This window comes from Spodoptera frugiperda, chromosome 3 (genome assembly GCF_023101765.2).
Source record: "Spodoptera frugiperda isolate SF20-4 chromosome 3, AGI-APGP_CSIRO_Sfru_2.0, whole genome shotgun sequence".
Lineage (NCBI taxonomy): Eukaryota > Metazoa > Arthropoda > Insecta > Lepidoptera > Noctuidae > Spodoptera > Spodoptera frugiperda.
In genome coordinates, this window is record NC_064214.1 from 2544902 (window position 1) to 2563412 (window position 18511).

Here is an 18511-nt window from a genome sequence, read left to right on the forward strand (position 1 = left end):
CCAGGAATCGCCAAATAGCCCATGTTTTCGAATCTCTGGTTACTTGTAAACAAAAGAGAGATTTCTCAAGAAACGACCCTAAAGTAGTTAGAAGCTTGTAAAACAACTTGTTGTTGTAAATGTAATTCGTAGAAACTATATTCTCTTGTAAATTTTCCAAGAATTCTTTACAAAATGTTTCATTGGCCAAGATTAGGAAGGTACACCGATTATTAGAAAATAGTCAGTTTTAATACCAAGACAGCCAATTTTGTCTATATAGATAACTTAATAAAAAATCACGCCTCAAATTCGTGACAGACTGAAATTCTTTATTTGAAAATAAAAAGAAATAAAATTGTCAACAGCCAGTATTATTTATTACTTATAAGTACATATAAAAAATACCATACTTTTTGGCTTTCAGAGAAGTACCTCCGCCATTTTTCTTTTCCGCATTGAAAAATAATAATGAAAAAAATGGAACGCTACGCATTCGCGCAAATATTGGGTGCGTTCGAAAACTGAAACACGCCTGAGTGGCAGTCTGCGGTTGCACGTTCCCGGTTCCAATTGCAAAAAGAGAAAAAATAGATGAAAACATACAGTGTAGAATGGTCTGATTGAAAAAAAAAATTACGGATGGAACATGACGAATGTAATTCTGAAAGGCATTTTGGTAGGCGAATCCAAAGAGAGCATTGAGTATCGATGCGAATTGTATCCTAAAACAATCGTAGTTTTTCATTAATCCAGCAAGCTTTCATCGGATTTGCCAAAGAACTAACATTTTTTCTATTTTTTTTACGTTAAGTCATTTTGTCTTTGTATTTTTAGTGCGTATTATAATGTCACGTTGTTATATATTTCAATGTAATACCTATAATATTAAAAGACTAGACTAGGTTTTAGCCAATAGTTTATTTAAAAGAAGATTTTTTTATATGGCATATTAGTTTTGTGTTAAATTAAGATAAATAAATGAGCAGTACCCTTAGTACGAGTTTTCTTTACGTTGAAGGCGCGTTCGGTGCTCCGATTGGTCGGCACGAAAATTCCAACTAATTAGGCATTCGATACAATAATTGTTTGGATAAATCTATATCAACTTAATCCTCTTCTTATTGCCATAGGTCTTAGTGCAAATAAGTCTTCTATATATTACATAAGTATTAACTCAAATAAATAAATGTATGTTCGCAATCTTTAACCACACATTTTACGTAATCCTTTATCCAGCTTAGTGTCAAGATTTTAATAAAAGAAAACATGGCGTGCACCAAGGGCGGATTAAGATTACATGTAAACCTCGGAGACATATTTTGTATGAACAGATTTTCCGCCGAGCATTAAAGAGGATACATTAATGATAATAATATAAAACAATGTTCATTTTTAATGTATAAGTGTGGGAGAGCCATGCTTCGGCACGACCAGAGTGATACCACGGCCTCACAGAAAACTTACGTGAAATCACGCTTGCGTTGTGTTTTGTGTGAGTGAGGTTACCGGGGGCCCAATTACCAATCTTCCCAATCCCCGATTCCCCAACAACCTTTAAATTTCTAACCCCAAAAGGCCGGCAACGCACTTGTAACGCCTCTGGTGCTTCGGGTGTCCATGGGCGGCGGCGATTGCTTACTATCAGGTGATCCGTCTGCTCGTTTACTGGTTTACACCATAAATATAAATATTACTTTATTATTTGTATGAATAAAGCCAATGACTTTGCTTAAAGTTGATGCCTTCAATCGAAACTTCATGTTTTCGTCAATTTAACGTTCAAAGGATAAGCAAGAAGAATGAATATGACACAAAGATGTCCGTGTCATTTGTCACCACTCTCCCCCGTTAAGTTGGCACGGGTCACGATTCCCCTTAGGGCAAAACGGTTTCTAAGGACTGTGTGCACTGACACGAAACTACCCCTTTGCCTCGAAAAAAAAAGTAGCAGAAAAAACATCCTTACGTTATGGTTAACATTACTTTTTAAGAATTAATTTTTGAATCCTTAAATGTCAGCAACTTATTCATTTTTAAATGCTAATTCCTTTTTCAAAGTTGTATGAACATTTTTTTTAAATGTTTGACATTTTTGTTACGCAAGCGACCTGCCTGCGGCTTTGCATTCGTTAAATTAATTATTCATGCGTACAAAGCTCTGGTATCTACATAGAAAAAATGAACGATGGATTTTAGCACTACATTCAGCATTTTAGGAATACATTTTTATGGATTTTTTATGTTTTTTAATGGATTATAGCCAATGCAGCTCAGCTGAACAATTGAACAATGCATTTTTTAGAAAATCCTTCACACACAGAGTAACACTGTGTATTTTATCAAAATATTTTAAAACATATTTATTAAGTAATTCTCTTACATAACATATTTTAAACAAAACATTTTCCACGCCACCGTTACACAGTGTGTGTGTAAAACAAAATTAATTACAACCAGTTTTCAACAGACGCGTTTGAGTAACAAAATCCGTTGTTAAAAGCCGGTAAGCTGCCAAATTTTGCAAGAAAGTGAGACAGTGTGCCACGGTTGCCTGCATATTGTATCTTCATGGCTGCATGAAATCCCTTTTTCCACGTGAGTTCATAAATACGGGAGACACGATGCCCGCGGGTTCTCTCAACGAGGATCCCTTGCCCGCCTGTCTTGTTGACCGTAAAGGCTGCTTTAAAATTAATCGTGTTGCGAAAAAGAAATAAAACAAGCAAAGGACCGGCAAAAAGAAAGGAATAGACTATGTTGTGGAGTTTATAAAGAAGTGTTTTTGGTCATATTTTTTATAAAGTCTTTATAAATCGACTAGGTACAGGACTAACTAGAATAACGATAGAGTTTTTTGATCGATCTTCTCCATTCGAAACTACACTTTACAACGAGCACCTAGCTTCACTGATAGACAGACTGACGGACATTCAAAAATGCCTAATTTACGATTAATTGTAATAAATGCTTTGACTTTTTGAAAATATATATTTTTTTGTAATCATTCAATCACGTCTCTAATATTTTGATTTAAGAACTAAATTAAAATTTAAACATAAAACGACCAAAGAAATTCTTTGTCAGATTACTTTTTCAAGATCAAATTCAATAGTTATTACTTTTGTAAGAATTCATTCGTTCATAGACGAGTTAGATTGGAGACGAATCTAAGCATGAATACAATGAACATTTCGAGTCTTTAAAACTATTATTTTCATACCTTCTTTTGTAATTGAAACTCGTTGCTGAGTTCAAGAGGACTTAATTTTATTATCAAAGAAATTAGTTTGCTAGAATCCACTGCTTTAAAGGTCTTCTTCTCAAATAATTGGAAAGAATAATTGATAAGTGGTGACGGTCTTTCTAAGCAATAGAAACGAGAATCAGTTTGACTTTTCTTTTCTTTTGAGGGGGAAAAATCATCCAATGTCTTCTCCCACCTTGAGCGAGGCGAAAGGGAGTGTCAGACTCTGACTGACTAAAAACCACCCCGTTCCTACTCCTGCTTTTCGAGCCGGAGTCCCAGTAACCCGCTAGATAGTCCGCAGCTCCGGATCAGGCATCAGCCCTATTGCGCCCCATCTGACTTTTCGTACGGTAATCTATACATGCTAACGTTAACAATAAACAAACATTAATCCCCGAAATTTCTATCAGCATTCTAATACTTTATTTTACCCCCAAAAACGTTAGGAAAGCTAAAACCGCATTCGTAAGCGAAAAAATATTTATGGCGTCCCAAGGTGGCCTTGTGTCTGTCTCCTAACTCCAGTGGCAGATACGCCAGCACGATGCCAAAGGAAAATAAACTTTAAAATTAATTGAATTATGAAATAAAAGTGAATGGACTCTCAAAGGACGCATTTTCCTGATCATGTCGTTAGACAGAATGACGAAACGTGTCAAATATTTTTGAGGTACAACCTCTTTTGGAATTGTAAGTTGGAGAGAACTAAGGAAGTATGTACAGGGAAATCTGAAAAGGATTCAGTTGGTTTAAGATTGGAAATGTTATATGTACGAAATATTGTGTTTTTTCTATAAATAGCAACATCACGCCTTTTATCTCCGAATGGGTAGGCAGAGGTGCACATTACGGTAAGTAATTGTAGACCCACTTTTTACGATTTGTGTTCTAAGTTTCATGCAATAGAGGGTAAGCCTAATGCCATATACCGGGTTACAGTTCCAGACTCCGTACTACTACACCCACTTTTCCCCATGTATTCACTAAGTGTAATAGTATGTAATAGGGGGTGAGCCCATTGCCATATACCGGGTACAATTTCAGAACTCCGTGCTGCTACTGAGATTTTTTTAATAGCTCCTTAATATACATATGAATCATAGCAAAACATAGGTATTGCACCAGTAATTTAAACATAACAAAATATCTATATTTTTATTCGTAGAGTAATATATTTCGAACGACATATCAAATACGACACCGCAATGCGGAGTTATATGAAAATTTCAGCAATCGTCGTGTAGTACGACCGCTTTGCCAATTCTTTTTTTTTATTTCGTTCAAAATCCTCAATATTTCACGTAGAAGATTTAGATTTAGCTTCATTACTTATATCGTGTCGAGAAATGCCGAACGGCTCAAAGGATTTAAATATTTCGCTTTTGTTTTTCAAAAATATTATCGCATGCTAATATTTTCTCCTTCAGCCGCATATACAAGAGTGAAAAATGTACATCAGTGTATTGCAAAAAATGAAGTAAGGCACTGAATTTATACGCTAAAATTTCTAAAACAACTAAACACTTTTTGATTCATCAATTGATAAATTAATTCATTTCAAAAACTAGCTTCTGTTTGCGTCTTCGGTCGTCATTGTGGGATAAAAAGTAGCCTATGGTCGAATTGATCCCAGAACTAAATCTATACCTTCAAATTTCATCCCGATCCCAAGTAACAAACATATACATAAACTTTCACATTTATAATATTAGTAAGATTTCGGTTTGCCGGAATTGAGCCCATATAACATAGTAGCTAAATACCTAGTTACATAATAATTTCTACCTATGAAACATTCAAGGCTTTTTCTTTTAACAGACTCACACACTCTAGGGACTGAGCGTCTTTTCATACATTTTATATGCCAAAGCGAAAAGTGAAATATGGGAAACGTTATCATAAATTGTATTGAAACGTAGGAACATGTTATATTAATATTTCACCGCATCATTTTAACTATATATTATTATGATTAAACGTTTTATTGCTTTATTATTCGAATATTTAAATTTTATTGCGAATAATGGGTTTAAATATGAATAATTTGAATTCACTGAGTAATATATTTGCGGGCTATTAATTTACCTATCTACTTTTCATCAGTTATTTAAAAATATTTCTGCTTATTGTCGTGAATATCAAAAAAAGTGATATACAATTTTAAAATTCAAAATATGTTTCGATATTCGAATTCAATTCTACAAAGTAATCGATCAACACTCAAATATTGGTTACAATTTAAATTTGAATTCTAAAAAAAATATATAAATATTATTTTGTCAAAGGTTTTTTAGATTCACCTACATACGAGTTCATACGTGCATTTGGCACAACTATTACTTTGCACGAGTACCCACTAGCGGGTCACTGGTCACTTCAAGCTCCGATTATTTCAAAACACATTTAAAACTGACTGAATCCACATCGATTGAATCGTAAATTGACATCATTAGTGTTTTTAAAAGATTTTTCGGCAATGTCGAGGAATGAAATTCGAAAAATAATATTAAAACTCCTTGATTGAGGGAAATATTTCGCGCCGATGAACCGGCTTGCGAAAAATATGTTTGCATTTTTTTTTGTTTCGAAGCCAAACGGATTCCGTTGTCATTTTTAATGCAGATATTTTATTTTAAATTTTAAAAGTTATTTAACTTAACATTTTCAGCTCTACTGCATTATTTCAAATAAATACTTTTCAAATATTTCGTGGTGGTCTCGTTATTTTATATTTGTAAACGGGCTACATAGTTATGTAGCCCGTTTACACCCGTTTACTAAGTTTAGTATCAGTGGAAACCTGTGGTGGAAACGGTCATATACTTTTACAGCTTACCAATATATCCTCGCAGCATAGCTACATAACACATCTCTGGTGGAAAAGCACTCTAATAACTGTAAAAACATAGTAAATACAAGAAAACAAAAAAAACGTTCCTATCATATTTTAATTTAAATAAATGTAGTCTTATATAAAAATTCATTTAAATACAAGCAAAAAATTAAACAAAAAATGAATAGTCAGAAGTATTGTATTGTTGATATCACTATCACAGTTCATATTTCCAGTCTATTGCTTTGCATACCTATAATCTATTGTCAGACTTTTAATAATCTCGATCAACTTGCTCTGCGATATTTATTAAAAAGTTTTAAAATAAAATAAAAATGGAATAAAACAATATAACATCTGGCATTAATGAAAAGTTTTATATAATAAATAATAATTTCAATGAACGAATGGATTCATTCGTTGAATAAAAGAATTCATTCATGAGGAAAAGTTATTAGTATTACCTAATTCGTTTTTCTGCATTTACTTTCTACTACTTTATTTTAGTTACAATATTGACTATTGATCTTACTTAACAATATTACAAATGCGAAAGTTTGTGGATGCGGAGCTGCGGACTACCTAGCGGGTTTACTGAGGCTCCGGGTAGAAGAGCAGGAGCAGGAACGGGGTGGTTTTTAATCAGTAAAAGTCTGACACTCCCTCTCGTCTTGCCCAAGTAGGCCTACTTGCGTTGGATGATTTGCCACCCTTAAAAAAACGTGGCTCAACAGACCCGTTTCAAATCAAATTCGTGATAGTACGTATATTAATGTTTTGTAAAATATTTTACTTTGTTTCAAATACCCAAATAGTCTTCATAAAGGTAAATTAAACAAACAAACTCAAATTGAGCCCGGCCTTGGCAAAACGCAGTGGTCTTGTAAAATATTTCACTCTGCATTTTGAATTGAAATCGGGTTATTATTGTAATGAAGCTAAGAAATTAACTTAATGCGTTCATTTACTTTTATTAGGCAGTGGGAACGCTTATCTTTTGCCATCAATATCAAACTGGACTGTGGTTGGGAAAATTAGTTTGTATTGTTTTAGATTTTATCTTTGGTGCATTCAGTTTTAATTGTTAAAAGAAAAAGGAACGAAATTAGTCGTTGATCACGTTTTTCTACAACAACGATAACGTGTCTGAACGTTTCTAAATATATAAACGTGCCTAAATATGTTAAGTTGTAATTTAGAAATTAAACAACTTAGTATGTGGAGGTCTCTCCTTCATGAGTTGACCCGGTGAAAATGGGAACCGCGTACCGCGACCCGCAGGAAAAACCATGCTCATTGCCCCCTACTAAATTTGGTTTCTAATTCTCCTCCTTTCTCGTCTATTGACTACAAGAATGTTTTGTCTGTTTGTGTGTTTTTGAAATTATGACTTTGACTTAAAAAATATTTTAAACCAATCTTCCTACAAATATCCATGTATCAGTCTGTTTTACAATTTTCTCTTTCTTCCCCAGATATTCGAGGACCACTACCATTTCCACCACAATGCTATAGTGAAGCGGTCGATCACACCGGCGCACGAGCATCATGGCAAGCTAGAGGGAGACAACCGAGTCAGATGGGCGAGACAACAACGTGCCCTCTCAAGAAAGAAGAGAGATTTTCAAACTATTCCAGATTCATATCATTCTATAGGTATGTTATTTATTTTTCATTTCAGGATATTCACTGATCGATATTATTATTGTGATCCCGTGACTATAAGTAAGCAGAGTCAACATCTGGGTCTCAGTTCTCAAATTGAAATACTTAATCAAGTTTTTTACCGTACTTGCTATAATGACTTATTCGATAATAAAAATAAAAAGGTAAAAACAGATTTTACTCTTAAACAAATCTATTTGCAAATCGTTAAAAACAATAAAATAAACATAGACATCATCATTACCTTAACCGACACACTATCCCAGATTCGCAAAACGAGCAGCGAAGCGTGCGACTTGTCGTGACGTTTATTTTTTGTCGCAGCTAAAACAACGCCATCCGATGCGCAAGCGTCGGCCGCGCCTGCGCCGTCAGCGGCGTCGAAGCGCGACACTAATTCGAAGCGAGAGCTCCAACCGTCACGGGTGAAGGGACGGCCAAGAGCTGCAGACTCCAAGTTTCAACTCAACGACCCAAAGTGGCCTCATATGTGGTATCTAGTAAGTATAACATGGTTATTGTACATAGAAGAATTGTAATAAATAAATCTCTCGATCGATTTCGATTAAGGTGGCCAGTCTGTCTAACTAGACTAGCCTACTACGCAGGAGATATTATAGTGCACAAGTGTGTGTGCAAACACAGGTGCACTTTCTGTTTCTCACTCTCTGAGCCCAATAGGACGGTAGATCGACGCGATCGGAGAGAGAACAGGCGCAGGACCAATGGCTTTACGTGCTTTCCGAGGCACGGGGTGAAACTCCATCGAACTTGACTCTGGTCTTATAATGGTTATTTTACTCCAAAGCCATAAACACATTTTGGCCGGCGCGGAGATTGTACTCGCAATGCGTTGCTTTACCGCCGGTCACCCAAGCACTGTGCCAACCGAGCACCATCGAGAAGAATTGTAATATACGAGTAAAAGTCTAGAAATTAAATAACAGTCTTATCAGTATATGAGTCAGTCATCACTTCCACATTTGAATCAGTAAACCAAAAACCCTACAATAATTAGCTTGACGCAAAGTAGCCCTGAGTATAGTGTCTACTCATCTGCAGCTAATTTTACAACCGAACAAACAACGTGGCATTCGTATTCTATGTATAAAATGAGGCCATTCACCTAATTATCTGTGCCATGTCAATCAATCACTATATTTCACCAGAGTGTATATTTCATCAGAGCCCTTAGTATGAGTTTGCGTTACGTTTCAATGAGAGTGCGTTCGGCGCTCTGATTGGCTGGTTCAAATAAACCAACCAATCAGAGCGCCGAACGCGTTCTCGTTTCGATTACTTTAAACGTAAAGCAAACTCGTACTAAGGGTACAAAGCCCTTTAGATCTAATACTTTCACGCTTCCTTCAAAGTATTGCTATAATTATATTCACAGTTATAAAAGCTTGCCACTTTAGTCTGAGTGCCAAGCCCAGCACTGACCTTGAAGAGTGGCAATCTGATTAAGTATGGCCTCTTAGTTTTATAGTACCTACGTCTTCACTAGAACCTAAGTAATGGAAAATGAAATAGGAAAATCTAGAAATTCTCTTATGGTTATACTGTCTGGAATTGTCCTTGTTACTTGGCAATGTTTTGGTGTTATGTTTAACATGTGCACTTTTACGTAACTGACAAGGAATATTAAGTTTGCCGCTCCTTTTACAATCATAGCACTTATTGGAAAAATTGTAAAGCAAAAGTTGAATTGAAGATTGTTCTAAATAATGTCAAATTTTTCTCAGTTAAAATCTCCTACTACCGCACTCAGTGACGTTTAATAATTACAAACTATTCGTTAGTAATATAGTAGTAATTTTGTTCTGAAAACAATTGCTAAGGTCGGTGTCTGTTACTACGTCAGTAAAAAGTTTAAGTAAATGTTCAAAAATATTTGTTGAACACAGGTATCTAAACTATCTAAAACTACTTGGAAGTTCATTAAGCGATGAAAGTTAATTTAAAGTATAAAAGGCCCTTTATTTACTCATAGGATAGCTTATACTTTTAGCTTATTAAAACTTTGTTGGCTCAACAAATTAGTATTTGGAATTAATTAGAGTAGGAAAGATGAATTGTATTTTAGCAGGGAATAATTACTCCATAATTATCTTTTATTTTCTTATAATTATTAGCTCGATGAGGAAAATATAAGCTTTTTTTTATGGGATGAGTAGGTTTTGGCTAGTTTTGACTGCGCCAGAAGGATTATGTTTTGATTAATGAATTATTGGGTCTATTTCCAAACATCGTGATCTTTTATTATATTGACTAGTATTGATTTCATTAATCCGGCTATCAACTGATGACAAATGGTAAAACGTAAAAGTCGGTGTACATAGTACAGTGACATTACGTGTCGATAAATGTGCACCATCTGCCTCATATTCCCTTCGACACGTGACCATACTTTACAATCCGACAATCTCTCCATCACCAGAAGCTGATTATACTATGGAGTATAAATACGACGGTTAATAAAAATATCGGTGTAATATTCACACACATATAAGTGAGTAACAAAGTAAAGAACAAACTCCTAATGAGTACTGGTGTCGCCATGATTGCGAAGGTGATATTCAATTAGAAACCGGAATATTGTCGGGAAAATTATATCAAAGAGTTGTAAAGTTACACTGTGTACGTTACGGTTCGCATCGTTTTTGTTTTTCTTTGCCAAGAAGAGAGAAGTTTAATTTTCTTCGAGTTTGTATTCCTATAACAGTCTCCTTAAATATTGACGGAGTCGAAGCCAAAAATTTGAGTTTTATTAAGATATTGAGGAAAATTTGCCTAATTCTTACATAAAATCTTCTCTAACTCCCTTAATGAGGGTCGAAATGTTTTTGATTTCGTATCTCTATATACATTCTTGCCTATTACGAGGTTCTCAAGTGAATTAATTTGTATTACATCTGTTGTATAAAGCGTTGACCTCAAATTTGTGTTCAATACTTTTATAAAATTTCCTGTTGTGTGCCATTTTTTTTATTGAAATGTATGTGCGTCCCTATTAGATGATTACTTAGAGACACCAGTATCTAGTGACGATTGCTGGAAATTACTAACTAGAAGTTTTTGAAATCATTGGCGGTATTTTCGAACCGATGCGACTTTCAAACCGACAAGAAAAGAATCTACTCCTTTTTAAAAGGCCGGCAACGCACCTTTGACTCTTCTGGTGAAGCATTAGATGATCCGTCTGTTCGTTTGCCCCTATTCAATAAAACAAATCTAGGTTTCAATAACCGAATAAAGATATTTATACAATTTATTAGACGATTTCTGTCTAAACGTCCATGGAAAAATAGACCCAATTTTACGTATGAATCCACACATTGCCTTTTCAATTTGTATCGACAAATTGGAAAAGTCAATTCTGACCACAAAAACACGTTAATACACAGTACACACACACACACACACACACATTCGTCAATCATTTAACAGAAGTAATTTCAATTTAGAATCTGTTTGCTTTGTTCACTTGTATTTTTCGGTCGGTCAAAAATATTTGATATATAAAAACCAATTTCGTTTAGATACATACAGAGATGTACTGGGGATTTAAGGGGCCTAAACTGATACAAACTTACCTCTTTAATCAAACCCTCAAATCATCAAATAGTGTCTTGGTAAATACTTAAACGATTTTGTTAAACTAACAAAAGTTATTCTTATGAATGAATGAAAAAATCTTAAGAATATAAATAAAGGACAAATTGGATTTTTATTTTAATTTTAAAATATATAATAGCATCTGCTTTGAAGTTTGGCTTCTCATATCTACAGGCCCATGGGGTTACAACCCCAAAAAGCATGTAAATTCGTCCCTGTGTATATCAGTGAAACGATCCGTCAATACAAATTTCCAGTGGTCGCGTCGCGTCGGCGTTGCGCCTGATATTACTTCGTTTTCATTTGGCCTGCCTCTGTTGCAAATACATTTCAACAAATTCGTTTTACTAACAATTTTGTAAATTAAAAAATCTTCGCTGATGGCTGCCGGTTGAGTAATTGGTTTTACCCGCGCGTCTCATTTTTGTGATACATTTCACGATTTTACGGCCACCGAAGATTAAGTGGGTCATTGGTTTTTATTTTATTACTTCTTGTTTGTAGGCATTACTGCCAAATACTTTCATAAATCATCTACTAAATGATTATAGATGTAGGTACGAGTATTTTGTAAATATTTATGTTTGTGTTTGTGAACGTATATTTCTTTTGCAGAATTTTAGATTTGTTTTTATGTTAACAGAATCGCGGAGGTGGTTTGGATATGAACGTGATACCAGCGTGGCGGGAAGGTATCACTGGCCGAGGGGTGGTGGTGACCATCCTTGACGACGGCCTTGAGACTGACCATCCGGATTTAGTAGCGAATTATGTGAGTACAAAGGCTTTAATTTGTCCTCCTAATGATGAGAGAGCAAAGTGACTGTAGGTATTAGTCTCGAGTTTATCCCATAAAGAACGTAGATACACGTGTATGTCCATTGCTTTTGATCAAAATACAAACTCGTAAGAAGTTGATCAGTTTTCCTCGTAAAACACGTCGCAGAATACGTCTCTTACGACATTTCAAATGAATTCCTTTGAAATTGTCTCATTGCATGTTTTATGACGATGCTTTTGTGTCTTGTGCTATCTAATCTTTGGTGGGATGTAAGAGGCAATCCACGTATCGTGATTTACAAGGAAAATTTTGAAAAAAAAAACAGTGGATGAAATCGGAACGCGAACGGAGTAAAATGTGGGGGATCCGCGCTTTCGCGATAAAGGGACCGTAGAGTGACATCTGTGCTTCGAACAAAAGCTTCGGAGTTTCAAATTACACGATTCATCTCGCCCGGTGCGGCTTTAATTTCACTGTTGGCGTTTGCGAAAAAAAAAAAAAATGGGTAATTGGGTCGCGGTTGTACTGGGGCGACTATTTCGCGACGACCGTGACAACTTCGCGTTGTATTGGGATTAGGAGACAACAGCATATCAAGGTATACTAAACTCTCAAACTCTTTAATCCATTTACAACTTCATTGCGAAAAGATAAGGTTGAATATCTATTACAGAATTCTAATATGTAGATTAGTATACCTTGATGTGCAGCGTGCATTATTTGATGCACAGTTCAGGTAAATTCAATTGCAGGCTTAATCGGTTCAAGTATGTACAATTACATGATGTTAATATGTATTGAATTTATAATGAACTATAATCTTAGGATTTGGACTACCTATATTGGATTTGGCAATTTAAGCTGTTAATTGGCACATGAATTTGTAATCATGTAATTTTGTAACTAGATTCAATTTGTAGTTCTATATATTTAATTATAGTTTAGTTAGTTGTTTAAGTAGGTTTGATTATTAAACTTACTTTTAGGGGGTCAATACCCTTAGTATGAGTTTGCTTTACGTTTAAAGTATTTGGCACTCTAATTGGTTAGTTTATTCGAGTCGGTCAATCAGAGTATCTAATACGCTCAAAATTATACCAAACGACTGGTTTAACTATATGTATGTACTGTTATTGTAAAAATGTATCAAAATAAAATATTTAACTAGTAACCTCCATAACGTATTAGAGGAAATATGGTCACTAATGATACTATTGATATTATTGAACAACTTGCTAATCTTCTTCTTTGTTTTGTTTCCACCAGGACCCAATGGCGTCCTATGACGTCAACTCCCATGACTCAGATCCTCAGCCAAGGTATGATATGATCGACTCCAACCGCCATGGAACCAGGTGTGCTGGTGAAGTGGCTGCCACTGCCAACAACTCCTTATGTGCTGTGGGTGTAGCTTATGGGGCTAGTGTTGGAGGTAAGGAATTTTCTACTTGTTTTTTAACTAGCTACTTCCGCGCAGTTTCACCCGCTCTGCTCGGCTCTTATTGGTCATAGCGTGATGTTTAATAGCCTATAGCCTTCCTCGATAAATGCACTATCCAACACAAAAAGATTTTTTCAAATCGGACCAGTAGTTCCGGAGATTAGCGTGTTCAAACAAACAAACAAACAAACAATCAAACAAACTCTTCAGCTTTATAATATTATATATTATATATTATATTATATATTATATTATATATTATTAGTATATTAGTATAGATTAGGTTGAGGTTTTTTGTAAAATCGGGATGCAAATAAGAACATGGATCACCTGATGGTAAGCAATCGGCGCTGTATGTAGCTGTGGATGTGTATAAACCTAATCAGACTAAGCCATATTCATACTAAACATTTGTTAAAATATTTCAACGCAGACTGGTTTGATGGACAACCCATATATTATAAACATCATTGCCGCCTATCACATAAAAAAGGAAAACAAAGTTTCCAGCAGCACTCTTGCCTTTCATGGATCAACTGGCTAAGCAAATGTTTACATGAACGGTTTTTACCGACTTCACAAAAAGGAGGAGCTATGTTCGGCTTTTGTATATGTTTGTTCATCGAATACTCCGTCAATTGTCGACGGATTTTCAAAATTCTTTTTTTGTTCGAAAGTAGATAGTTCTGAGGTGGTCCCATTGTAGTTAGGATCTGATGATGGAATCTTAGAGAAATCGAGGGAACTCCTCAAATATTATACTATATAGTGAGTATATTCATCTAGGATTGAAGCATTTACATCAAAAAGTAACCTTTGAAGAGAACTTATGAAGAAGACCAGAATTGGCCATGGAACTTCATTCACATAGAAATCACATAAAGTTAATTAATACTCCGTCAATTGTCGACGGAAACGAAAGTAGATAGTTCTGAGGTGGTCCCATCACCAAGTTAGGATCTGATGATGGAATCTTAGAGAAATCGAGGGAACTCCTCAAATATTTACTATATAGTATTTTGGTATATTCATCTAGAATGAAGCACAGTCAAAAAGTAACCTTTGAAGAGGTGGAACTGATGAAGAAGACCAGAAATGGCCAATGGAACTTCTTCACATAGAAATCACAATAAAGTTAATTAATGACTGTGACAATACAAGTTAAAGTAGTTATTGAGATAGAGAATTTTAACCGACTTTTTTAGTTGCGATACTGATATCGCAACTAAAAGTGTGAAATAAAATACTTTTTACAAAAAAATAAACCGACTTCACTAAAAAAGTTGAAAATAACTTTAATTTTCGGTATAGCAAACAAATAATACCGAGAAACACCATCCGAAATTAAAGTTATTTTCAACTTTTTTAGTAAGTCGGTTTATTTTTTTGTAAAAAGTATTTTAGTTATTCTGATTAGTTTTATCTGTCATCTCTTTTGTTCTATGCAGTCGAAATTCATGAAAATGAAATCTGTGAGTGAATTAAAAAAATATTATAGTGCAGTGTGACTTTGATGCAAGTTTGACATAAATTTATCAAATGTCAATGTTAAACCTTGACTTTGATGTTAGTATTGACTTTTCTATTCACTCGTTCGGCTAGAGTTTAAATATCATTTATTGAACTGTCTATCCTTCTAATAAAATTTATTAAAATCAGATTTATGTTTGATATTTATTGATTTATAGGGTAGTATGTCTAGGTAATAATCACAAAAAGAAAAACGTCTACATATTTATATTCATATGTTCTTTGTAGCTTAGAAAAAAAATGTATATCATCCCAAAGAAATAAACAGAAATACATGTATAAAAACTTGATAGTTCTTTACAGAATTTATGTTCGAGTCGTAAACCATTGTTCAAATGTTCAGTCTGACTAAACATATTCAATGCGCAAGAAATATTTACTAAGATATATGGACTGAATGTCTAGATTTACTGATTATACTTTTATTTTGCTTATTTAGGATAATACGAGACTAGGATTAGGCTCCTTGCTTTACTTGGTAATTTATCTAAAAGAGACTAGAAATACTAAATAATATGGAGATATTTATTAACTTTATTTAACCACATAGTTCCCGATTCGCGGGATCTCTTCAAAAATGAGATGTGGAAGATATTCCAGGGTACTTTAAAAATCAACATAATGAGCTCTGCGTTTGAATTTAATAGATGTATACTCACTTAGGGCATTGAAAAAATAGTTTAAAAACACTTAAACTAACTTGTTGCTACGAATTACGAATTTATAACAATTAAAAAAGAAACTATATTACAACCTATCCTAATGCTATAATAACCAAGCTTCTAAATAATTTAAAAGAAACGATTAAATCTAATCTAATTAATTTATAAATCTGACTTACAATTTTATTCTAACTACAGTAACTACTAATAATCGATATCAAACTATGTAGTTTAACCAAAAAACCAGGAAAACCCAACAAATAAACTTTTATGACAAATACAACGAAACCAATTTCTATACGAAACAGCAGGACCACTACAGACAAATAATCATACGTGATAATACAAATACGATGTACCGAAGCGCTCGGCCGATACCCAACCAAATGAATGTAACGAAAAACGCCATCTATCGAGGATAAAGACAACTTATTATTTATTTATACTCCGTCGGGCATTTTCTTTGTGTAAAAGTTTAATTATATTGATATTATTTTTTGCATACCTTTTTACTATTTATTTACTTTTTTTCGATGAATTAAAACAATAACAAACCGAAGTCGTGTAACGATGACATAGAATTATCTATACTCCGTTAGAGCATTCGTTCTTTGTACTAAATGTTTTATTATATTGTATTATTTTTTTCATACCTTTTTACTATTTATGTACTTTTTTGATGAATTAAAAATAACATGAACCGAATTGTAAATCGACATAGAATTATTTATAAATAATTTATTTCTTATTTTTATTTATTGAAATAAAAATATATCTATGTCCTTTCTACTGTTCTAAACTATATCTGTACCAAATTTCACAAAATCCGTCAAATAAAGATTAATGGTAAGCATAGAATGTTCGACGTGATTCTTTATTTGACATAACTATGTTATTTATGAACCGATTGACATGAAACAAACACTAAATGTAAATTTAAAATCCCACAATATATTCGTGAAAACCGCATCCAACTCGGATCAGCCGTTTCTGAGATTAGCGCGCAAGACGAACAGACAAACAGACAAACAGACAAAAAAAAAGTTAATTACATTTTTGTTCGACATCGACATAACAATAACCCCTGCTATTTTTTTTATTTATTTTCAATTACAGACAGCACTTTTCTACGATTTTATTATATGTATAGATAATAAAAGATAACATTATTGACGGAGTGGTCTAACCCATAAAAAAATAAGGTCGTGTCCAAAACGCATCGTACGCATACGCACGCAACGGATTTTAGTTTGTCTTGTATAGAAACTCATACAACTGCGTCCATTGATCCGCATCTTGCAATACCGATGCGTATTGATGATGTCATACGGAAAGAAATGTGTGCGATGCGTACCATGCGGAATGTGGACGCTAAGGGTAGGTTCAGATGACAAGCGCTCAACGCGCGTTTTGATTACGCGCGTTTACAACTACATCATTTTATTCAGGCCGTACACATTGCGTTTTATTTCAACGCTGCGCTATTATCGACTGTTGTCAGCGCGCGTCAACGCCGCTTTAGATCATTGGTTTTCTATGTTTCCGTTCAGTTGATCGCGCGCTTTCGACGCGGATAGACGTATTTTAGGGTTGTCAAGTTCGTCCGAAAATCGTAAATTTCGGAGATTTTCGTCGAACCGAAGCTTTTAATACGGAATCATACTGCTACGAGTTCATGTTTATGAGAGTCGTCAGTAAGTTCAAATGACTTGATGGACTTCTGAAGTAATTAAAGAATTTGGGCTCAAATTGCCTTAACTTAGGATATAATAATGTACTGGTTTTCAGTCAGCCTGGTTGACAAAATTGGGTGAACAATATCTCCGTCTTCTGTTGTGTCGTTTCTGCCGTCTGTATAAAATCACCGATAAAATTCTACGTCCATCTTCGACATGTAGAACTCAAACTGGCCGCAACAACGCGCGTTTAAGTGACAAGCGCGCAATGTGAACACTATACAAAAATTGACGCGCGTTCAACGCGCGCTGAGCGCTTGTCATCTGAACCTACCCTAACTTGTATTTTATCTGCCGCACTCAGAGACATTTAAGATTAGCTACTTTGTATTCCTTAGTAACGATATTGTTCCGAAAACAATGAAACTATGGGTTAAGTAACTATTAAATTACTGTCGAGTGCGGCTTAAAATATTTCTAAATCAATGGGAGTTCCTCGATGAACCAAATTTTACAATTTTGTATGAGTATGTAATCATTCGGTATGTAGGTATATATGTGCATACTATAGTTCACTAACATTAAAAAATCGATCTCTAAATTGTAGAAAAAACATTCGACACAACAATATCTAAGGTTGTAGTAACTGGATTAAACTTGAAACTGAAATATATATCATGATGACAAGATTTGTATTCTGACAGATAGACAGACATACAGAAATAAGATAATTATGTATGTAGTTGAAGAAATACACAAGACGCATAAAGTTTATATGACTTAGTTTAATCAAGCGTAACATTTCTCACGATAGCTGTAGGTACTTCAGAATAAGTGGCACTGACTATGTGTGCCAAATGATCTCAAACAATTTTAGCAAAAATACTTTTTATTTTATGCCTAATTTTCTGCCAGTCGACCTTAATTTCTTCTAAGTTTATGTTGAAAGAAATATAAAATTTTATTTTCGCACTAGAATAAAATAAATAATTCTATCTTACATTTTTTTGGTTGAACATAAAAACACAAAAGACGAATGTGTTATTTTTAATGGTCCGTATTAATTAAAAAATCGC

At 34.3% G+C, this 18511-nt stretch overlaps 1 protein-coding gene across 5 annotated transcripts in view; it reads left to right on the plus strand.

Annotated features, from left to right (window-relative positions):
- LOC118273819 (furin-like protease 1) overlaps positions 1-18511 on the plus strand; it is a 187109-nt gene that overhangs the window by 131093 nt on the left and 37505 nt on the right. For all 5 annotated transcript variants that reach the window (XM_050705223.1, XM_050705235.1, XM_050705228.1 and 2 more), the window contains exons 3-6: positions 7538-7718; positions 8052-8227; positions 11989-12117; positions 13393-13558. In XM_050705223.1, the coding sequence (XP_050561180.1) occupies positions 7538-7718; positions 8052-8227; positions 11989-12117; positions 13393-13558 (652 nt within the window). The remainder of the gene's footprint in view (positions 1-7537; positions 7719-8051; positions 8228-11988; positions 12118-13392; positions 13559-18511) is intronic.